Here is a 24172-nt window from a genome sequence, read left to right on the forward strand (position 1 = left end):
ACCTGAAAATAGCTGTTATAAGGATCTCTGCTAACACTTCCTTCCTAGAACAATGTTAAAGTCGGTATAATTCACATGGTAATAAATCTTCTTTTGAAGAAAATATTGTTTGAAATAGTCCGGAAACATTTTTATTGGTTTTGTTGGTGGAACCTGTTCCAGTTACCTTGAGGACTAAGTGAGATGCATACCTGTACAGGGGAGCAAAAAGAACTGAGGGAAGTGAGCCTTTTTCCCAGTTTCTGACTCCTCCAGCCTCCATCCTAGAGACCAGCCACAAACTCCATAGCTGCTGTACGACCTGGCACTCTTGTGCCACAGATAGGTAATTGAAGATGATGTTTTTGTCTTTTTTACTGTTACAGGCTTATGGTGGTGTTTGAAAGAAGGTTCCTGGCCTGGTCAGCCAGTCTAACTAAGCAGAAGGCAAAAAATGAGAGAGAGATGAAAAAATGAATCAAAAATTTTAAAAAAGAGAAATAAAAGAAATAAGGAGGAAGATAAGGAATAGCAGCAATCAGTGAAAGAGGAGGAACAGGACTGCAAACTTCACATCCTAGGTAACGTTTGAGACAGTCAAATCTGGTTGTCTGCAGAGGCTGCTTTTCAGGATTACCGTGGTGAGGCTCTGCAGAGGGTTCCCTGGTGACCATGTGCACAACAGCCATGTTAGGCAAGCTTATTGCTTCCAGCACAGCTGCTCTGTGGTGACATTACTGCCTGTTTGCAGTAATAACTTAGTTTGGTATTTGACATTTTCTGTCTTTTATAAACAATTCTACATAACAGGCTGAGTTGCACTTTTGTTACTTGGACAACTTGAACATAGGGTTTTACATGTCAGTTGACTGGGATGGGGATCCTCCCTCTCTGCTGCCACAGAACTTGCTTTTTAAAATTCCTTTCTTTCACTGTGATTAAAAAAAAAAAAGAAAAAAAAAGAAAGGAATAAAGAAAAAAGCCTTGGAATAACCACAGTTCCACAGAACAGAAATTTTGAATTTCAGCCAGCTCTACTTAGGAATTTCTAGCTCATTTTCAGGATCATACATAAGTCAAGGGCAGCTTGCTTTATTTAATACTTCAAGTGTACATTTAATTGTTTGGTTAACTTAACATTCAAATCTCTACTAGGCACATAATAGCCATGATGCATAGAAAAATCTTGTTTTCAGTCTGAACAGGTCTCTTTTTTACAGAAAATTCTTTCCCTTATTTAATACCTTCCCTTTGCCCTCAAAAAACCCATGATCATCCTAATTCAACTGCATGTTGAAATTTTTGCTGGAGATGTGATGCAATGGATAGCAATGGAGCTTGAGCTGGAAGATATGAGTTGGACTGACTTGTTCATTGACTTGTTATATGACTTAAGCAAATAATTTCAGCACTGTGTCTCAGTTTTCCTATTTGTAATAAGGACGTAAAGCTAGTTTCTTCCTTCATTTCTGTGCTTTGTTCTATTTACTGCCTCCCTTGTCTGTGTGGACTCTTCCTTTTCCACTCTATGGTTGTCAGTGTTTCAGGAGTTCTTCCATCACCATACAGGTTTAATTTTCAGAACTTAAAAGTAGCCCAGTTCCCAGCTGAGTACCTACTTCTCATGGACTTAATTTTTTTTACTTTTTTTTTTTTTTTTTTGTTAAATAGTAAATTAAGGGTTGGAGTGTCTGTAGGTTCAGATGGGAAAACAAACCCTCCCAGTGCTTCAGGTTTTCTTTACCTCTCAAGAAAGTTCCTCTACTGCTTATACTTCATGTGTTGCTTTTTCCTGCTTATTTTTGAACCGCTGTGTCTCAGCTAATTTTTCTTTATGTATTTTGTATGACATCTCTTCTGACTTAAGTCTTAGAACAGAGCGTTGCTTTGACCTGTTGAGGTTTCAGTTGATGGAAAAGTACAGTATTGAGCTCTCCTCTGACACCAGGCTATTCTGTAGCAAAGGACTATTTATGAAGTGGGAGAGAGTTCATGTAAGAATCGAAAGAGTACATTTGTACAAAACCCAATGGGAAAAGCTCTGTCGTCAAACCGGCCCAGGCTGTTGAGGCAGATGCCTGGCTTTGCTCTTTTGTTTATATTCCAACAAATCAAAGCTGACCTGTGTTGTTATCAGAGTAGAGCAGCAGGTGCAAAAAAATAACACTGCTGCCAACTCAAACGAAAGGGTAAGACTAATACCCTCTGGGAGGTATTGAGAAGATAACAGAGAGCCATGCCAGCAACTGAATTAACGGCTCTATTTACGGTGGGTTTTACTTAATAACCTGCTCCTAACCTGACACATAAATACTCTATTGTATTGTTTAACGCAGCCACTGGAGAAATCAATGGAAACAGGATGGGCAGCTCTCACTGTGCCAGGTGAGAAGGAGCGATGCCATGGAAGTGTTAATCCTCTAACCACAGGCAGGAGAGAGGAGGAAGCTGTTCTCGGCTTTTACAAAAGTGGGGAGACGTTGTTTCCCACAGGTTCTTGCCTTACCTATAGAAGGTGGCTGCAGAGCAAGGAAACTTCATCCCCCCCATTTTCTGGTTGCTTTTAATGAAGGCAGGGAGCATAAGTGAGCCCCAGCATATACATCAGCTGCTGTCCCAGCGCCATGTGGCTTTTGGAGGCTCAGGGCTTCCTCGAAGTCCTGGGTGCATGAGGTGGGTGAGCCTGCTGCTACACCCAGGGGTGAAGCAGACAGCTCTTGTGCAGTCAGTGGAGTGCAATGGCAGGTCTTGAAATCTCTGATTCTTTACGCAACAAATACAATATGAAGAAGCCGCATGGATAGAGCTGAGCTCCAGATAAATGTTTACTAAACACACACAAACATGTCGTTCAGACAGTCAAAGTAATGGTCTGACAGCAGGTTTCTGAAACAGGGTCAGTGAGCTCCATTGAACTATTTCAGTGATAGCCACCCACTTGGGGACACTTTCCTTTGCAAACAGCTGCTCACCTTGGGGTACTCAGAGGACTAGAGAGGGATGCAGGTGGAGCAGGCATCTTGGCTGGAGCTATCACAGCGGTGGGATCAGTGAGGTCCGGCTTGGCACTAGGAAATGTGGCTGACCCGGGCAGAGGAGTTAATAGTCAGCCATGTAAACGTTCCGGGTTGGCTGCACAGAATGATCCTTCCCACTGTGAGCCCTGCACTGCCTCTGCTATGTCTCCTCCTTGAAATATCCTTTTGCTATCATACCAGACAGAGAGTCTGATCAGATTGTGGTAAGTCAGGCAGTGGGTTGTAATAAGGTATAAACACTGCTACTGACCAGGTTAGTCCTCCAGCAAGCTACCTAGTTTAGGCTAAAACGCTTTACGCTCAACATCCAGCTTCCCTGTGCTAGCTAATTTATGCTGTCCTCCTCATTGTATTTAATGAAGAAACACAATTAGTTTGTTGATTGAATGAATCAATTCATGCGAAAAATAAATAGTAGTCCCAATGGGAAAATCTGCGTGCTCCCCAAGATGCTTTCCTGGTTTTTGTCTCCATCCCATGTTCTTTATTCTGTTTAGTTCTCACTCAGAAACCAGCCCCAAAGACGAAGCTGGCTGTTTCCAAGCAGTTGCCCCTTATAAAAACAAAATGTATGAAACAGAGTTTACAAAAAGGAAAAGAGAAAAAAGAATCTTTTTATTTTGGAAGTAGGCAAATTAGTGGTGGTTACTGTTGAAAACCAGACTAGTCCCATAACAAAAGAGAAGTGCAATGATAGTGGTTAAAATAAACTTCTCCATGAAATACTGACTGCTGCAGCAGCGTATGTCAGAGTCTCTATAGAGAGCGGCTGTTATGTCAGAAACTCTTCAGCACCTAATGAGAGCCAAACATGAACACAAACACAATTATTGCTGTTATTATTGTCATTATTCACTAATAACTGAACAGTCACACAGGCTACATTAGCAGTATGGAAAGCAGTTCCCTCAATATGCTGTTAGCTTTTAATGCAATGCAAAGAGAAGCTGTCGTGGAAGGTAGGGAGAAGTGGTTGGGGAACCAGAGCCAAGGGAAAAGGAGAAGGTGTTAGAACATGATGGTAATATTTTGTTAGCTGATGAGGTTCTTGCTCAATTACAGGCATGTGGCTTGTCAAGCTACAGGGGCATCTAGAGTGCTTTTTGACCATTTGTATATTTCATGTATTGTAAGCAAAAGAAAGGTGTTTAGCAAAAGGAGATTAGGGAGATGAGCTGGCTCCTAGTTAGAGGAAGGATGTACTAGAGTGATAGGAAGGGCATGAAAGGAGGTGTGGAATTGTTCCATGAGGTGTGGTATTAAGTGCTGAAAGAAGAATAAAGAGCAAAGGCAGTTTTTCCCATTATTGTGTTTTCCAAGATTCTGTATCCCTGAGGCTAGACTGATGAATCTATGGCAGATGGCTTCTAAATATTCAGGAAAAATGGCTGGCCCAAATTATCATGAACTTGCTGAGGTGGCACAGACAGTAATGAAAGGAGTGCCATAAGCCAGTCAAAGCCATGTTTTGCAGCACCAACTCCGAAAAATAAAAAAATAAAAAAGCCTGCTTTTTTGCCACTTTTCAGCAAATATCTACCTGTTCCAAACATTCTAAGGATATGTTAATGCAAAAATGACATGAACATTTATCACAAGAAATAAGACCTTTGATTGACTCGCTCTTGTCTTAGCTCTATGACTAGCAGTTCCACCAATAATACACAGATCTGTGCACAGATCTTCTGCAAGAGGAGAATGAGCTTTTTGACACTAAAATAAATTATGATATTCTTTCTTTCATATTCAAAAATTAGTGGCATGACAAGAAGAGGCACATCTAGTCTGTGATGTGGCAAGGAAGCATGGATCCCAAACACTGGATCCTCATTATGTGGCAGGTTCCAGTTCACTGTTTTCTCTGCTAAGGTAACATATCTATGGGTAAAATTTGCAGAAGTACCAACCTTTGGCATTTAGCACTGTCAGACACATCTATGCCTTGAGGACTCTCTGTTCACAGTTGGCCTTCTGTTTGCTTCTGATTTAGAAAAACAAACAAACAAAACCTCTTTTAAAATTCTCCCTTTTATTTTCATTATACTAATGAATACCTTGAAAATTGAAGTCAGTTCATATGAAGATTGTTGATTGTGAAAAAAAGGGGTCAGAGAAAAAACAACCTATGGGACTTTGCATATTATCAAGTAAATTTTCTTCTTTTTTTTTTTCATTCATAAAGTGAACTTTGTTCTCTCTCAAAAAGGAAACTGAACTATGGTTTTGTCTTTAAATTACATCGTTAAAAGAGAGATAAGAACCAAACCCAAACCCTGGAGCAGAGGGATAGCTCAGATACAGATCTAGATCCTAACTTTTCTACCCAAGCTTCTCTTTAGTTAAAATATATATGCAAGATTTTGAAGCCTCTATATGAACATGTTAAAACAACCACCACGTATCTCTTACAAAAGTTACCTTGTAGTGCATCATGAAAATCAGATCTTCAGTAATATAAGATTCCAATCAAGCTTTATTTGATTTTGTTTACCATGATCCTATCTGTAATGTAGGTAAATGTTAAATGCTCCTTTTCCATTCATCTTCCTTTTTCTGGTCTTTCAGTTTACCTTCGTGTATACATTTAATATACAAGGTTCAAAGAAAACAAAAGAATAAACCCAACTCTTCCTTTCCAAAAGCCCACAACAAGGCTCAATGTAGTCTCTGAAAGCTCACCAAGAGCCGGTTTTGCACATGCAAAGGTGGATTTATGCATATGAGCCACAGCTGTGTACACCAGAAATATAGAAGCATAGGAATGTGCAGTTCAGAGAGGTGTAGAAGGGAAAAAGATTAGCCCCAAACCAGAATCCTGGATACAAAGAGTTTTGGAGATCATTTAGAAAATTTTCTTATAAAAATGATTCCTTGAACTTCACACTCACAACGTGATTCAGTAAACACATTTTGTAACTGTGGCCCAAGGGTACATATGATGGACTAAACGTGAAATGCATCAAACACTCGGTATGTTATACAACAAATATTGAGCGTGATCATAGTACTTCTTCATATGAAGTTTCTTCAAAGCTTTCAAGGAGTTTGGAAACAAATTTTTATGGGGTATGTTTGCAATGATATTAGTGGTGAGTCTTTAGGTTATCATCAGTCAGGCCAAGCTGCATAGTCTGTCACCTGAATGTTACCTTGCAGGTCATAGCGAAGTGGTCCAAAGTTGAGCTTTTTGTTGTGAAGTGGATCCCTGCCAGGAATTAGCCTGCAGGTGAGTTGTTTCTTTTGAGGCTGCTCTCTGTTTTTTAGGCACTAAAACAAAGGGATGGAAACAAGGAAGTGTGTGATGGCTATATGTGGATCTACACGGCCAGAAGAGATCCTAACACACTGCAGAACAGGTCATATCTGAAAATGAGCTATGGCAGGGATGGTATCTTATCTGGGAGTTTGGTACAGATACCAAGGATGAACCTGAGACCTTTGCAAAATAGACAGATAGAGATCATAGGGCAATCTTAGGGTCAGCCATAACTGTATATATAAGGCACACTGGCTTAGAATAGGACCCTGGAGCCCTGGTAGTAATACACATTAAATGGGATGAAAAAAAACACCAACCCGAGAAGACCCAAAGCTCACGGTAACATGCAAACAGGCTCTCAACATTCATATATTCAGTTTGTGCCTGCCCTTACCACCGCTGAAGATGCAAAATAGGTGGTTGGAATGCAAAGCAGCTAATTGATCATATACATTACAAGTACAATGCCTTTATGTTTCTGAAGTAACCATATGGGTAAAGCAGATCCACTTGCTTTGTTGTACATGTCCTTTGTTTCTGGTGTCTTGAAAACTCAGCCCACTTTGTTGTCTTTTGATTATTTTTTTTGGTCGTCTTTTGATTTTTCAACAAAAAGATTAAAATTTAGATTCTGTTCCTCTGCAGCTGCAGTTATTACATGGTATCATTTATTTTAGATTGCTGTTTAAGTACTTGACTGTAATCCAAGGTGCAGTAATGATCTAAAATATTTTACATACTCTGTAGATACTTGTTCCATAAACTCTGAGCCCTGAAAAGCAGGGATTGTGTCTTCACTGTGTACATAACATACTTCAAAGAAAATAGGCCCAGGTGAAATTTACATTTGAAGTTCAGCCATGATGGTAAAAGGGGAAAAATGGGGAAGGATCCCATAGGTAAATATGCCAAAAGAGATCCACCCTTTTGGACACGCCAGGAGGAGCTGCACTGAGCTTGTCTCAGCTAGAAGTCACTCTTAGACTTTGCATAGCTTACAGGTGGAGTCATAGTTTAATAGTTTCAGTCAGTTTTGCCTTAGACATATTTTCTTGTGTTTTGCATAGAGTACATAGCTTTACAAACCAGAAGGTTGTAGGCCCCCTTCCCCTATGGTCTCTATACCCCCTCATATTTGTAATTAATGAGACCCTTAGTTCAGTTCAGTGTTGTAACATAAGCAACTGTACAAATCAACGTCAGAACAATGACTCTGGCTGTAGTACTTCAGGATTCACTTGTTTTCTCTCTACTGCTTATTCACCTTTCGTACTGTGTTCAGCATTTTCCTGTCATTTAATATGAGCTCTTGAAAGATTCTAGTTCAAAGAAAGGAGAAACTCATTATCAGGATGTTAAGACTCATTGGGTTGAATATGGAAATGGGGATCGGAGTAATTTATTTTCAGAGCACACCTGTAGTGCAATAAAACAATTTGCATAGAGTGCACTATACAGTGTTCAAGGTTCAAGGATTTGTAAATATGTTCTTCTGCAATGCTGGATTTGCTCCATGGGCAGGCCGTGGCTCCTTGCTCTTTCCATTACTGCTGTTTACTCAGAGTGATCAGGCGGTCAAGGAAGACAAGAAGAACAGAGCAAATGACCTCCTGTTACTGCCAAGTTGCTGGGCTGTGGCTTGGTCAAAGCTCCTCCTGACTCCAGTGAGAGCTTGCACTAAGAGAGGCCTTCGGGGTTTGGTCTTTGAATACCACCTGATATCTTGAATTTAGGCAAAAGATCTTTTTCTTTTTTCCTTGGATGCATTCATCCCTTCTCATAGGACTCTCTAGAAAGAGTGTTGCTGAACACCAGTGCACAACTATATTTAACCTTGCTGACTGACTAAAGTGCTATCTGCTTCCTGTCATAACTGCAATGTTCCTAGTAGCATTATAAGATTATATTCCAGAGACAGCTCCTCTTTGAAAAGAATGGAAATGTGTCTACACATATGTGCAATGCACACACAGAGAGGCATATGTGTGTATATAAATGCATGTGTGTGTATATACACATATGATATTTCATGTGTGCTTTCATTTATAATGTACCATGTCTTAGTAGAGAGACAGATCCCAAGATCTTTATATTGTTTTCCAAAATCTCAGCTCAGCTAGAATCCCTTTTTAACATGGTTTCCTGAGGAAATGAGGCTGTTGTGGTTATTCTGTCTGTGTGTTGGCTTTTGCATTTGGCCTCTAACAATCTTTGAGTCCCATCGCTAATTTTAATTAAATTTGATATGGGGTAGAAGTCTCAAAGATATGAAGTTCTTACAGGATTAATGAAAACTGGCTGCCAAGTACAGGAGGAAAATCTATTAATACTCCATCTGAGAGAAAGAGTGAAGCTTGAGCTCACTCCTTTGAGACAATGAGATATTATAAATGCCCCAACCGTGGGAAAAACTTCAATCAACGCTCACATCTTACTAGACACTAGAGAATCCAACCACAAGATATACATTCATAGGTAACCAGGCTTCATTAGTTCCACTGTTCACTTTGATACATGGCATATGATTAAAAGAAAACTGAACATATTATGTGTCCTTCCCCTTGAGGCTTCACACCCTTTAACCAGGTTTGTCTGTACACAAGGGAGATTTGGGGATTTGGCCCTAAACTAATGAAGAGCACGCCCCTTCCAATATCCGGACTCAAAATCTTTCCAAGTATGGGATGAGACACTGCTGTAAGCATAAATCAGACATGAACTTGTATCAATGAAAGGCATATACAGAATGAAACTGAGAAAATCACAGTTCAGTTTTCATAGGGAAAATATTCTTGAGCGTGATGCAAAGGTGTGGAAGTTACATTAGTAGGACTTTATACTCACCCTGAACAAAGGGCTAGAATGATTTCTGAATAAGGAACACTCTTGCATTAAGATAAAGGAGGTGAGATGACAATTTTCAAGTCACCAAAAACCCAGTTCCTTGAATAATACACAGAACTTTGAGAAAATTGGGGTTAAAACTAAATCCAGTGATATTCCTGTGATTAATGTCATATAGTAAATTCTTCCTCTCATGCACAATTGTTCCTACAGGTGATAGTGGAAATTAATTAAGTTATTCTGGTTAAGGTAACTTATATAGCTTTCAAAAAAGGGATGTACTGACTGATTAATTTATAAAGCAAGTTCCATGTACATTATCTGAAAATACTATTAATGTTGTTTAAGGTTACCGTTGAGAGTAATTGTCTGCTAGACTGTGACAGGGGTAGAATATTTTAAAGGAAAATAACTGAAATCCAAATCTAGGGAAAAGGCTGCCAGAGTGCTACTTCTCATATCTCTAACCTGCATTGGTTACTGCTGGGGTGGAAAAACTATGCAAGACATGTGATTTGGTTTATTTAACTACCCATAGCTTCAGTTGCTGAATCAAAGTGTCATAGAATCTTTTGGTTTGGAAATTCATCTGACTGATTAGTTATGAAAAAGGAAAAATGAGAGTTTACCTGAATTGAATTTTCAGGGCAAAATTACGCAGGAGCTTGAACATAGAAATCACTTCAGTTCATATTCACACATTTTCCCAGACACATTTTTATTTGCACAAGTATCAGGCATGAAAATTATGCAGAATTCCAGAAACTGCAGAACTTGCAGAAGGCAAAACCACATAACACAGTACCTGAAATTTTGACATGGCTTCTGAAAATGTGACTTCAGATCAGTAAGTTGAAATTCAGTATTAAGTGCATACGGTAGTTTTTTTAAAAAGAAGTGAACTTACCAAACTAAGTTCCTAAGAGTGTTTTGCTAATCCTCAAGTTTTATAGTTTTCCCAGAACAGCTGGTATTCTACCTCACCTCTGTTTGATACTGTAATAAGGTCTTTATCATTAATACTTCATTCATTCATACCTAATTGTCTTAAATTATTAAAACCCAAGTTAAATAAATAACTTGATATATCATCAACCTGTACAATCTCAGAAGTGTATGTATTGACTGTCAAACATGCATTATTGCTGAAAAGTTCTTATATATCAAGCATATGAGATAAATTATTGTCATGGTTTAACCCCACCCAGCAACTAAGCATCACGCAGCTGCTCACTCACTCCCCCACCACAGCGGGATGGGGGAGAGAATCAGAAAAAAAAAAAGTAAAACTCATGGGTTGCGATAAAGACAGTTTAACAGGACAGAAAGGAAGAATAAATAAATAAATAAATAAAATAATACGATAATAATAATTAATAATAAAAGAATTGGAATATACAAAACAAGTGATGCACAATGCAGTTGCTCACCACTTGCTGACTGATGCACAGGTAGTTCCTGAGCAGTGATCTGTGCCCCCCCAGCCAACTCCCCCCAGTTTATATACTGGGCATGACATCACATGGTATGGAGTACCCCTATGGCTGCTTTGGATCAGCTGCCCTGGCTGTGTCCCCTCCCAACTTCTTGTGCCCCTCCAGCCTTCTTGCTGGCTGGCCATGAGAAGCTGAAAAATCCATGACTTTTAGTTTAGTTAGCAACAACTGAGAACATCAGTGTGTTATCAACAGTCTTCTCATACTAAATCCAAAACATAACACTATACCAGCTACTAGAAAGAAAATTAACTCTATCCCAGCCAAACCCAGGACAATTCTATTTATATATGAAATAAATTCCATTAATTTTATACGATGAACATCTTTCTAATCAGTATAATAAATATAAATGCTTCCTTACACTTTCTCCCTCACCACAGTAAGTCACTTGGCTTTAACATGGGACTAAAAAAGGTCTTCTCTTCTAACTTCATAAATTTACTGACTGATATGACAGTCATCTTTTATTTGGCCAGAGTGGGACAACAGGTATCTCTCTTAACTGTTAATATTTTATACCCCCACATACCTGCTATGAGAAAATAAATTCTCCTTGCTGGTGGTCACCGAGTCACAGATTGGCTAGAATTAAGAGTGGAAAGCAACTGTTTAAACATCCATGGTTTGATTTTGCCATTCCGTATAGCTACAAAAAAAGGCCCTGGACTAGGTTATACTGTAAAGCACCACTCCCTGTGATAAACTTCCTAAGGCTTTGGCTTTTTAAGCAATTTTTCAGTAACCCCTCTCTCCCCCTCTCCCTCTCTAAATATACATGTTGGGCAGAGGGAAGGGAGAGAGACTTGTAACTTTTAAAAGTTACATAATTTATTTTAAATGACGGAGGAAAATACCAACCCAGGTCATTTTCAGGCTGTTCTTTAAAACCAATGCTATGAGTGTTTCCATTGACTCCTTTTCTTCTACCAAAAAGGTCGCTGGTATGAACTTGTAGGGACTCAGGTGCTGCTCTCAGTGAAAGTTTTCTCATTGGCCTCAGTGGGTAAACAGCCAAGTCCAGTGACTTTAACTTTCACAAGTCCATTTTGTATTTCATCTTCTTTATAATTCCAAGGTGAAGTCTAGCTGCATGAACATGCCATCCTGATGTCTAATGTTTCATTTTTGCAGACTTCGTGGCTTTTAATTTAGAATATTTTTGAACAATGTTTTGGTTTTTTTCTGTGTATTTATGTAAGAATAACAATCTGAAGCCTTTTTAATATTTAACAAATTACTTTTCCAAACTCTTGAAGAATGTCTATGGATACAATGTATATTTTTTAACTTTGAAACTTCAAACCACTGAAAGATAATGTAAAATATCAATCAAAATATCAAATATCAACACTTTTAATTGGGGAGTTTTGTATACCTTCACTGGAATCATTAAGCATGTGATAAATATATGATTTTTAAAAAAATATCTTATAAGTAGGAGGGGGTTAATTATAAATAAAATAAAGGAGTTTTACTCACGGTGCTAATGCTAAGATGAAAGGAAAGTCTGTGTCACTTAAAAGAGGGAATGCTGTCTTGGTGGTGGTGTCACTCTAAAATGCTGTTTCTGTTACAACAATGGCTGTCTCATTTACAAGACCTTTGACAGTCTGATTTTTTGGTGGTTTGAAATGTATGATCCGTGATAGTTGTTACTGAGAAGTGTTATAGACACTGCTGACAGATCCGATAAGAAACTGGGTCAACTGACAAGATATTCCCTGTAACATTACCTCCCTATAGCACTAACATGTGTGTCCTTCTGTGTAAGGGAATTTCTGAACATGGGTTGGTGTCAACTGTATAGTTACTGAAAACAAGAGAAGAAAAAAAGAAAAGCATATTTAAACCACATTTCTCTTTAAATTAGAAAAAAAAAAGTGAAACTATGTAGTATTTAATTTCTCAAAGCTTGGCAGTTTTCCTGTATTGCTCTGTCAGGAACCTTGTCTTTTCATTCAGCTTTATTTCTGATTACAGATTATTCCTTTCTGGATGAGCAGCTGTAGAAACTTGCTTCTTGCATATGCAAATCAATCATGGTAATGTTTATCATAAGGAGATTTTGTGGCAGTGGAAAAGGGGTTGTGGCAACATGTTCTTGATTTCACTTGTATCTTCTACAAATGGAATTGGCTTCCTCACTTCACCTTCAGTGGATTTTTTTTTTTTTGCCATTTACCTCTTGGACTAGACACCACTCACTAAGCAAGCTGTTCGATTCACTTACAGATCATGATTTTGGAAGGAGCTGGCAGAATGAGTATCAATTCCAGCAGCAATCTACTCCACCAGCAGCCTTCCTGGACAGACGGATATTCCACATGCAATGGTAGGAGGAATTCAGCAGCTCTGAGCTATGGTTTTTTCTGGGGAGGCAGGGGGGAAGGGGCTGCAGCACCTTTAAGCATGCACAAATATTATTTTTCAGTAATACTAATTTACTGGAGTTTCACTTCTGGTAAGAAAAATTTCCATTTGTTACTTTACTTGTAAACAACTGAACTCACAACACTAAGTTTCTGAAAGTGATCAGTTTATGGTTCATTTCCTTACTGGTTCTTTTTCTTAAAATGAACTTGGTGTTGAAAGTGCCAAAAGCTCCCTCTCTTCAGTCCAGAATTCTTTCTCTCTTACCTTTACCCTTCATGCCTTCTCTGAAGCAACATTAGTCTTCAATGCTAATCACCCCTTCGGCTTTCCAGGGGAATAGTCTTTTTGCTCCCTTACTACATTTGCTTTTTCAGGTCAAATTACTAGATAGCTTTCTAATCAGACTGGCATTAGAGCACTAGATAGCTTGTGAGCTGAGAACTTTTTTTTCTCTTACTGTTTTCTGATTATATAGCTGTATATATAAAAACACGTTCACACATATTTTCTCTCAATATAAAAATATAGATATAGACATATATCTATACATATAGTGTTTGATATAAATTTTAAATTCTTTTCATCACTCAGTCGACAGGTGAACCTTAAAATCTAAGCAAACACATACTGCAGTTGTCCTTCTAATCTAATGCTGCAACAAAACTTACAATGAAAGTTCCCACTCAAAGAAACTCTTGCTCTTTTTTATGTGTAATTTCTAAATACACAGGAATACATAAGCATGCACTTAATAAATGTGCCAATCTGTCTGCAACAGATTCATGGGGAAAAAGTCCTGGCTGAGTTTCCCTCTGCACAGGATTTTGTGAAGGGAAATGGTGGGGGTCTATCTTCATGTTTCCAGTGTGAAACTCCTCAGGATTTTCTCATGTTTTAGAGGGGCAGGAAGCCGAAAGCTCAGACTAGCCTCTACAACCATTCATCACTTTTACCTAGCTAATTTTTCCCCTCACTAAAGGCTCTCCATTTACATTAGGAGTCTAGTGGCCTCTGATATTCCTTTACCCTTCTGAAAGTGATAGGAACACATATCAACCGCCTTTTCAAGGAATACTTGACAGCTCCATCAAACCTTTATTCTCTGACATACCACACTCTTAATCATTTCCACACTCATTCCTCGAATCCTTCAACAGGAGGATGAGGAAAGTCCTGCAAACTCCCTAAGTTACTGACACAGACTTTGTTGGCCAATGTTGATAAAGAAAACTAAATAACTGTGGGGCTTTTGTGTGTTTACCTGGAAACTAGCATTGTGCACCGTATCTCAGCTGAAGAGACCTGAGGTCTAATGGGATCTGAGGGGGGGTGATTTCCTAAAATATGCCAACTCTGTTGCTTGTGGTCTTCTAGCAATATCCACTGTTGTCAGTATTTCTCACAGCTGTGTGGGTAATCTTTTTCTTGGGGAGACTGAGAACAGACCAGTGCCACATCCTGGAGCGGGGCTCCTGTAGAGTTAGGCCATGGCACTCTTTCCTCCTCCTGTAATTCAACCACCTCTGCAATCTCTCATTCCCTCATCCTTAAACTGTTCATGCAGTTGTGAGCATTTTATCACGCCACCATCTCTGCCTGGCACACTCCACTGTCCTCCTTTCCCAAGGAATAAATTGCACTGAACTCCTTTTGCCAGCCTTCTGCGAGGGCAGACTAAAGCAGTTCTGCCTTTGCTCTTATCTTATATAATTATCCTATCCCCACATACAATTTTCTTTCATTTGCACAACATAAATTATTGTCATGCAATGACATACAACTGAGAGCAGTTTAAAAGATTGCCAACAAAAGATTCAGACATCCTAACCAGAAAATTAGGCAGCTTCCGTAACTAAAAATGAGTTTTACTACTGCACTCAAAAGTCACCTTACGTGACTACAGAAATAACGTGCATTCATCAGAAGGTCAGCTCTATCATGAAGCTGTGGGCCATACTGATAGGCTTTTACTGTGGAGCAATATGAGATGCCTTGGCTTTTACCATTCTTTGATTGAATCCCACAATTCATATTCAGTCCTTATTAAGTCCTTATTCAAAGAAAATTTCCACATCACATTATGAGAATTTTGCAAGGCTTTTCCATCATTTTCTGATGCACTAAAATTATTTTCCCGCACAAGGATCAACATACCTTTCCAACAGTACTTCTGTAAGGTATCTTCCATCAAAGAATTTTGGTGTACTTAGCCAACATTAATAAATTAATTCCTACATACTCAGTCTGCCAAGAGAGGTGTAATGTAATAATTCCTAGCTTTTAACTGGAAAACTGAGGAAAAAATAATAACAATACCTTCTCCAGCAATAGCTACTGAGCTAGTGTTAAGGACTGAGAAAAGAATCTAGATCTGTGGACTTTCAGGGCATGCAATTTAGCTATAGGCCTTTCTTGTCATCAACATAATCCCGTGGTGCCAGTAGAGACAGTAAATACCTATTTTCTTGTCCAGTGACCAGCAGCTTCTATGGAACCCAGTGGCACGAAATACACCCGCAGTACTGGACTAAGTTTCAAGTCTGGGAGTGGCTGCAGCATCTCCTTGATACCAACCAACTGGATGCCAACTGCATACCCTTCCAGGAGTTTGATATCAACGGGGAACATCTGTGCAGTATGAGCCTGCAGGAATTCACTCAGGCAGCTGGGACAGCAGGGCAACTTCTTTACAGCAACCTTCAGCACCTAAAATGGAACGGTAAATAGATATTAGGCAGTGATGCATGTACAGTGGTCTGAATTCTGGGATCTTCAGAAATTGCTTACATTCCCCAGAGACCTACCTGGCAGATCTCATATGCTAGGTTTGCTATACTGCTTATACCTCATTCACTGTATTGGTAGATTGCTTAGATATGACATAAGGCAGAAATCGGAAGGACCATGGGAAAGGGTATGATTCCTGCCTCAAAATTAGTGCCCTGGCTCAGCTGTAGCAGTTGCTGCTTGGAGCTAATACCTTTGATTTTTCTGTGCTCTTTGTCATACATCCTATCTGCCGTTTGCTTTCTTGCAGGCCAGTGTGGAAGTGACGTATACCAATCTCATAATGTCATTGTGAAGACAGAGCAAACAGGTGAGTAACAGTTGGGTAACTTGTGTTTTGATGGTGACAAAAAGGGGAAACTGTCCATTCCAAGAAAGAGATATCAAAATGGCATTAAATAAAATGGGAATTGTATCATGCAGAATAAAAGAAGTAACACAAATATCAGTCAGTGCCTAGTTTTTGAAGTTCCAGGTAGTACAACCATATCTTAGTCTGCGTGTGGCCACTTTTCCTGGGATACCTCTGCAGTATCAGCAGTCTATAACTGGTGTTCAGATTTGGAATAGTTTGCAGTGCTCAGCAAGTGCAGCTTTGTAGAAGACTTCATTCTATGCTTCATTCAGCAGATATCAAAACAAGTATTTTCACAGTATTCTCAGTTTAAAAAAAAAGAGAGAAAAAATAGTTTGTTGTGAAGTGCTGTTAATGTTTGAAACATGAGGAAATTTCCAAACAAAACAACTTTGAGAGAAAAGAAATGTTGTATTTCAATTTCTTTACCTGTTTCAATGAAACTGAAATTCAGGTAGTATTTTGATTTCACCAGATCTGCATTTTTCCTGTGGCAGTCTTTTTTTCCAGTGTATTCATAGCTAGATCCCTTTCCTCCCAGGGTTTTGTTTCACCGAGAAAAGAACTTCAGCTAAGTTCAATCCTCCTCTTCAGGCATGATTGTTTTCCTCATTCCTTTGCCAGAGCACCTCCATCCATATCCAGTCTCTATGCCACTAGTTGCAGCCTCTTTGTATGTGAGTGTGCTCATGAGCCACGCTTTAATATCTCCTGGCGGAACGAACACAGATTCGTAGCATGCGATGTCTCCAACAAATACTACCAGCCTATTTATTGAGCTAACCTGGAGGAGCCCAGCCTCTCCAGCCTGGGACAATATTCACCTTCTCCTTGCAGCGGGCAAGCATTGCAATCTGCAGTCAGCTCCTTGCCTGTGCCCACATAATTGCGGGTGATGTGCATGCAGCAGCCTCAATGATTGCCATATAGAAAACTACAGTAATCCTTTAGGTCCTGATTTATGAGATCTTGGTATAATATTAGTTCCTCCTCCCACTAGAGATACACAGTGCAGTGCAAAGTACCTCAGCTGCACATCCTGGAAAGGTCAAATCCCAGGACTAACTGATGGTTCCCCTAGCTATGCTGAATCAGGAGTGGCGTGGTGGGGCTCTGGCAATGCCAACCACGGGCAGTGGGAGTGGGTTTAGTTTCTGCATGGGGAGGAGCAGGCAGTGCAGATTGGGGCTGCTGGGAAAGGGGCCTTTTTTGAGCCAGCAGGGATGGGGCTAGTGGTTTAGAAGGGAAGCCTGCCTGATCCTAGTAGACCGTCGCAGTTGCAAAGACTTGGGTAGTGAAAAAGGCCAAAATGGGAAGACAAGCTGTCTCCCCATGTTCTAGCTAGGTAAGGCCTGTTTTCAGAGGCAACATTAGGCAGATCAGGTGTCCAAGCAAGCAAAGGGTGTGTGCTATTGTAGGAACGCAAGCTCTGGGTGCCCAAACATGCAGCTATTACTTAGCATGCCTGCTAAATTCCTATGTCATAAGTGGTAACTCAGCCAAACATGATGATTTAGCTATAACTCATTCTCATTTTTTTTTTATTTCATTCATATGAACATGAAAAAAAATTAAGGAAGACCTAGATTTGAACCTTACATCTCATCCTTTCTGATCTGGATTCAAAAGAAAAAGAGATTTTTAAGGCTTCTGGCCTCAAAAATGCACTGTGAAGAGAGTCATTTCCTGATCAATGTACAGGTCATACTTCTGTTCTGCTTATATTGATCCATCTCACCAGAAGGTCACTAAAATTATTAAAACCTCTTTAATCATGAAGGTGGTTTTTAGGTTAAGGATGGGGACTTGATGTGCCTGTAATAAAATGGGCCTTCATCTAGGATTAGGCTTTGATGTTTCTCACTATGTGCTTACACATGAAGCTCTGTTTCAGAGGGGACTTTGGAGTTCTATACTATCGAGTTCTATACTCATTATAAGCATCCTCCTGTTTTACTAGATACTTGAGAACACTTTCATCTCTATGGCACCAAAGCACTGTCATAATCACCAGAGGCTGAGAATTCAGGACTGGATTGGGTAGAATTAGAGTTGATCTGGTGCAGGCAACCTCCTTCAAGGTCAGGCATAAATAATATATTAGCCAGGAAAAGGAAGCGCCTACTACATTATTTCTAAAAGTCAGTGCTTTGTGTAAGCACGTTTGCCTGAGTATGCAAAAGCCCATCCATAATTTGAGTGAAAGGAAATAATTTTGCGCACGTCCCCTTCACTTCTTGGTTCCCTTCACAGCTCTTTTTTTGCACATTTCTTATTCCCTCAGTGCTCAATATTCACCTCTGTGCTAAGAAATGTTCTTTTAGTGCTTTGATTTTCCTTTTGGTCTTTTACCTTCAGATCCATCATTAATGGTGTCCTGGAAAGAAGACAATTACCTGTATGACAGTGGCTATGGTAGCACAGTAGGTAACTAACATCACAATACTTCATCCATTTCTGAGATAGTTTTATTGTTGTCTGAGACTATTACTTCAAATTTCTTCTTTTGAATTCCCAGAGCTATTGGACAGTAAAACATTCTGTCGTGCTCAGATTTCCATGATGACACCTAGTCACCAGCCTCCTGGTAAGGAACTTGTAATTATATTGTTAATTGTTCGTCACTTGTCCCAGAGCTACCGACATATAATAGTCTCTGTGGTCTTCTGTTGTAGGATTACCTCTGAGCCTCCAGTAATTTTAAACCAAGCAATACTGATTCTGACAGCTCTTTTAGCTATCGTAATTACAATAGCTTGCTTTAAAGAAATGCTTCTCTCTTCTGTCAGGATGAAAAAGATCAAATAATCTGCAATCTCTACGTATCTTTTAAAGTGACTGAGTCAAAGGAAAAGATGTTAGTGTCAGCGAGATGAGACATTCCAGCTCCAGCACGCTTCTCTGTGGCGTAGCTGGTTATAGGCAAACAAGTGCCGCGTTCCTCCAGAGAACTGGCTGCGTTTCCCTAGCAAACCAGTGGTTCGTGCCGAGTAGGTTACTAGGTTTGTGGCTGGGTTTGGGGTTGGCCCAGGAGAGCCACCAGGCAGGCACCAAGCCCTCTGCCCACCTGCACCAGCAGAAGGGCTTCCCACCGGGGACCACCCGAGCCGGCAGCAGGGCATGCACCCCACAGCTCTTCACCCCCGCGCAGCGCTTCCGCGAGGCAGAGACGCGGCGCAACCCGCCTGCTCAAGGGCAGGAGAAAGAGCAAACCCATTTGCCGTAGCGCCCGGCGAAAGCGCAGTCCAGGCGCACGCGTCGGGACGCTCTGTGGGCTGTGTCCCGGGGGCTGGCCACAGCGGCAGAGGAGCGAGAGAAAGGCAGTGGGAGAAGAGGAGAGCGGGGACAGCAGGGGAGCAAGAAAGGGGGAAAGGAAAGACAGGTCCTTCTTGGGAGGCTGTTAAGCAAACAGACCCGAGGGAGAAAGCGGAGGAGGTCATGGGAGGATGAGAAAGGAAAGCGCACTCCTGTGGATGCAGCCCCGCAGGAGTTGTCTCTGCACCGGGGGCAGCTCCGTGCCCCCGCACACGGATGGCAGCCGCAGCCTCTGTGCCTGCCCATTCGCCGCTCCCCCGGCCTCCAGCACAGCCAGACTTGCCGAGGGGCACGCAGTTTAATCTGATGCACTCAGCGATAAATTAAAAAAAAGAGAGAAACCCTGACCAGAAGAAGAAAACCGCCAAACCTTAAAAAAAAACCAACCAACAACCAAACACTCTGTTTGCTTTCTCCGCTGCCTCCACCCACTGTCACAAGATGGCTACCAGGATTTCGGAGCTCTCTGACAGCACTGGGGACCTGTCAAGATCCTGGCATAGTGTGTTTACCTGCTGACTGCTGAAGCCTAGAGCTAGGGTGGCATGCCAAGGGCACAGCCTCCTGTAAAAACTAAATTTGTATATCCCGTAAAAAAATGGCTCATTCCTGAATCATATGCAAATACTGTGCAACCTTTTGTCAAAAGTTTTGCAAGACGGCTTTGTTGAAACTGCATCATAACTCTTTTCATCTGTCAGGCCCCAGCCTCCTAACATGGCATGTTTGAAACCGGTCTCCACAAAGGAGCGGAGGCAGAGCGGGAGGCTATTTACACAGCTGAAATCCAGAATAAATCACCAGCTAGCAGAAGGCAACTGAACTTCCAAGAATAAATCGCCAGCTAAGTGGAGCATAACAAACATTTGCAAGCAAATTGTGGGATTTGAAAATGAGAAGTATTTATATAAGAGGGCAAATAAAGGACTGGGTCCTGCTGTCCTCGCCTGGAGTTCCCACAGACTTTTAATAACATCAGGGGAATCATAATCTGAGGAAAGGCAGTGAAATAAGCCTCATTTTACTTTTTCCCCCCAAGCAGAGTGCGGTTCGGGCTAGTTCCTGCTCTTTGAGAGTGAGGAGGCAAAATGACTCAGGGTGCGTTTTCTGCTTGGGGGTCAAGGACAATAATTGTCAGTCTCAGAATAGTGGAGGTTAGGCTTATCCTCACTGACCTGTTCAGTTTATGTTTCCAGTTATGTATGAATAAAGCAAGTGTGTGAATAGCTTTGCATCTACCTTTTCACATGCAGTTATTGCAGTTGCTTGTGCAAATCTGACAAGTTTCCATGCAAATGAATATTTCCTGTGAGTGATTTTCCCATGCAAATGCCTGGTTTCCATGAAAAGTATGATAATGGTGCATTCATAGAAGCTGGGAAAACATGCGTGGGACCTTAAGCTTTGCTTTATGGAATTCAGGCACGAAGTATGCTGAAAAGCAACACAGAAGGGGCTCCCTCTCAGGACTATCCCACAGATTTTGCGAGATTTAGAGCAATCAGATGAAAGCTATTCATTAATGACAAGAGTAGAACCAGGCTGCTGTGGTTTGAGGGCAGGACGGTTGAGTGTGCAGACTGTGAGGTAGGTTACAGTCATGAACAGGCGGAACTCTTCTTTTTCTTAATTTCTGAAGAAGCACTTGTGCCAGAAACCCTATTCCTCCTCTGGCTGGCTGCAGGTGAGTACCATCAATGAGAAATGGCTTGTTTCTATGGCTCTGAGCCACACAACAATATATGCACGTCCAGCTGCCAAAAACTCCTACCAGTGCAGCCCCGTTCACCCACCCTGCCCACCTCACCCCCCAGTGCTTTGCCAGTTCATTATGTTTTAGTCAGGTAGGTCTTCTGTGCATTGGTACCAGTGCATACCTTTCACATTAGATCATCTCTTCAGAAACAAATAAGCCCCCAAAGATACATGCTTCTGCAAAGACTAAGACATAATGGGACAATTCAGGATTCCTTTTATAGACACGATTATCTTATTTTTCTTTCTCTCACACATAACATGAGGTGAGGTATTTGTTAATCAAATTTAGGTTTCAAAAGCCAAATGTTTACCTCTGCATTCATTCTTTATTCATCAATGGTCTCTTTGTGAAGTGTGCTATTTAACATGTGGTACAGAAAACAAAACTCTCCCCCTTCCTCCTCACTTAGATTACCTTCTGAAAAGTGATTATCTTTAAAAGAGATATTCGTTCTTTTTTGTGGTTTTGTTTCTTTCAACCTGCTAGTCAATGGAAAGCCTTTAATCAAATTTACAAATAGACTTCATTTTCCTTCTCTGCAGATTCTTCAGATGTGAAAAAATCACAAGATCATACCCTAAAGTCCCACACCAAGAAGCACAGTAAGTCGACATCCATGTTTATAATGGTTGGTTGATTGAAGGAAAAGAAACACATTAAAAGCAAATCCCCTTCGGGAAGGAAAAGGAAGCATTTTGAAAGCAAAACTGGTTAGATCATTATTGTCATTGAATCCTCCAAGGATCTGACTGTTTCTAGTACTGTTTGCTTACGTTATTTTTGACTCAGTATTGTTATACTTTTCAAATTGTTTGTATCAGTGAGGGCTTATGGGGAAGCAACCAGTAACCAGTTGCCTCTGCCCTATGTTAAGCCGGGCTGGTGGACTGGAGTAAAGGAATGATGGAGACCCAGGATTAAATCGGGAAGATCTGTGCGAGGGCGTGGCCACGCTCGTGCTCGTCCCCATGCCTCCCAGGTGCAGCATGCACCAGAGACCCTGCTCAGCATCTCCTTGCAGAACTTCTCACACATGGCGTCATGAGCAAGCACCTGCCCCTCAATCCTTCCACCTCTTCCCCTCTGATATGGCAGTCTTTCCTCTCCCCTCATCTGCTTTTTCTGCTAGTTTTGATTCAACCTGACTCTGAAGACAGGTTACCATAATTAGGATTTCTGGACATAGTTGTATTAATGTACTTTACTGAGATTTTTATGCTGAAAATATCTTGTGTATATCTGTTGCATCCTGTGTCATTCCCTATATTTAGAATAGAGAACCTTAATATTGGTCCTCCACTGCATTTTGTAATGTTTGATTTCATCCTGTTTCAATATGGTCTCCAGATTATCTGTCTCTTCCTGACTCCTCTTCTTACCCTTCTCTGTGACTTTGCCCAGCCAGAACTCCTGAACTTTTTATCCGCACACAGATATTTTGTTTCTTTTTTTGTGTGTATATCAAGGTTGCTCACGAAAGGATTAGATAGGACTGGTCCAAAGACAGACCTGTGAAGAACTGAGGTCCCGTGGTTTGTTCAGTTTGAAGAAGAGAAGGCTGAGGGGTAACCTCATCGCAGTCTATAACTTCCTCAAAGTGGGCAGCGAAGGGGGAGGTGCTGATCTCCTCTCTCTGGCGACCAGCAACAGGACATGACGAAATGGAACGAAGCTTCATCAGGGGAGATTCAGATTGGACATTAGGAAAAGGTTCTTCACTGAGAGGGTGGTTGGTCCCTGGAACAGGCTCCCCAGGGAAGCACCAAACTTGTCAAGACTTCAAAGAGCATCTGGATGAAGGTCTTAGACATATGGTTTAGTTTCAGGTAGTTCTGTGAGGAGCAGGGAGTTGGATTTAATGATCCTTATGGGTCCCTTCCACCTTGAGGTATTCTATGATTCTAAGAACTCAGTCACAACCTTGGCATATAGAAAAGGTCACCTTGCCTTGCTGGGCTAATCCTCTACATTTCCAGTTTCTTCAGTACTGCTCTGTATCATGATCTACTGAGTATGTTACTGATGTCCAGATAGACTAGGTCCACCACATTTTGTTGGTTCTAGAAAACAATTATAATAACAAAGAAAAATATTGGATTAGTTGACTTAAATCTACTTCTACTCATGTTGCACTGTATAGTGTTTTCTATTTACCTTCACATCTTTGACTAGCTTGTTTCCTTCTTAATTTGGTCTAAGGTCTTGCATGCTTTTGAAGTCAGACCAAAGGACTGCTATCTTTCTGGCCCACCTTGTCACTGTTTGTTATTCTTCATTCATAAACTGCTACATCTGACTTGGACTTATTTAATCTTTGTTTCTTTTTGACCTGGGCTTTCTAGGGCCATCTCTACAGTAACCATGGGATGGATTTGTGCTTAAACCGGGAGGTCTACCTGTTGAAATCAGAGAGCTAGTTTTGCCTTTTCTGATACCATGGTCAAACTTTTTTATACCCTTTTCACATACAATTTTGGCGAGCCAGTTTTGTCACTATCCCTCTATCGACTCTATACTTTCTTAAGTCTTTAAGTCTACCTAAGAGACCTGGGACCAAATACTCATTGATGCATAATGGCATTTCACCTTGCCTTCTCTCTGTCTTTTAAATGCATGGAGATTCACACTCCACATTCACGTGCATTCACATGTGTGTGCTACTTCAGTTATCTTGGCTGTTTCACACACTGCACGATAGTATCAGGTTACATGCCATGCTGTAGAAGAATATCAGGAAAAAGGGGCAAATGAGATGAGAGGAAGACTTAAACAGGGCAGCAAGAGTGCCAAAGGCAGAAGGAAGCCGTGGGTGGTTTGGACTCTGCTTCCCCTGGTTGCTGGGGCTCCTACCTGCCTGCCGTGGGGCTCGGGCTGCCGAAGGCTGACGCTCACCTCCAGCCTCAGCGTAAAGGCTGTCAGTGTTTTTTGCCTATATATCTCTGAGGTGGGGGTCCTGCGCTCCAG

The 24172-nt window shown here is 40.9% G+C and overlaps 1 protein-coding gene across 3 annotated transcripts in view; it reads left to right on the forward strand.

Moving 5' to 3' along the window:
- EHF (ETS homologous factor) overlaps positions 1-24172 on the forward strand; it is a 35112-nt gene that overhangs the window by 6293 nt on the left and 4647 nt on the right. The window contains exons 2-8 of one of the 3 annotated variants that reach the window (XM_075030897.1): positions 366-560; positions 12852-12951; positions 15466-15711; positions 16030-16089; positions 18493-18561; positions 18653-18721; positions 21751-21810. In XM_075030897.1, coding sequence (XP_074886998.1) covers positions 12855-12951; positions 15466-15711; positions 16030-16089; positions 18493-18561; positions 18653-18721; positions 21751-21810 — 601 coding nt within the window. In that variant the 5' untranslated portion in view covers positions 366-560; positions 12852-12854. Of the gene's footprint in view, positions 1-365; positions 561-6173; positions 6244-12851; positions 12952-15465; positions 15712-16029; positions 16090-18492; positions 18562-18652; positions 18722-21750; positions 21811-24172 lie in introns of all 3 variants that reach the window. The other 2 variants (XM_075030898.1, XM_075030895.1) reach the window with 2 other exon arrangements.

Source organism: Buteo buteo, chromosome 6 (assembly GCF_964188355.1).
Source record: "Buteo buteo chromosome 6, bButBut1.hap1.1, whole genome shotgun sequence".
Classification (NCBI taxonomy): domain Eukaryota; kingdom Metazoa; phylum Chordata; class Aves; order Accipitriformes; family Accipitridae; genus Buteo; species Buteo buteo.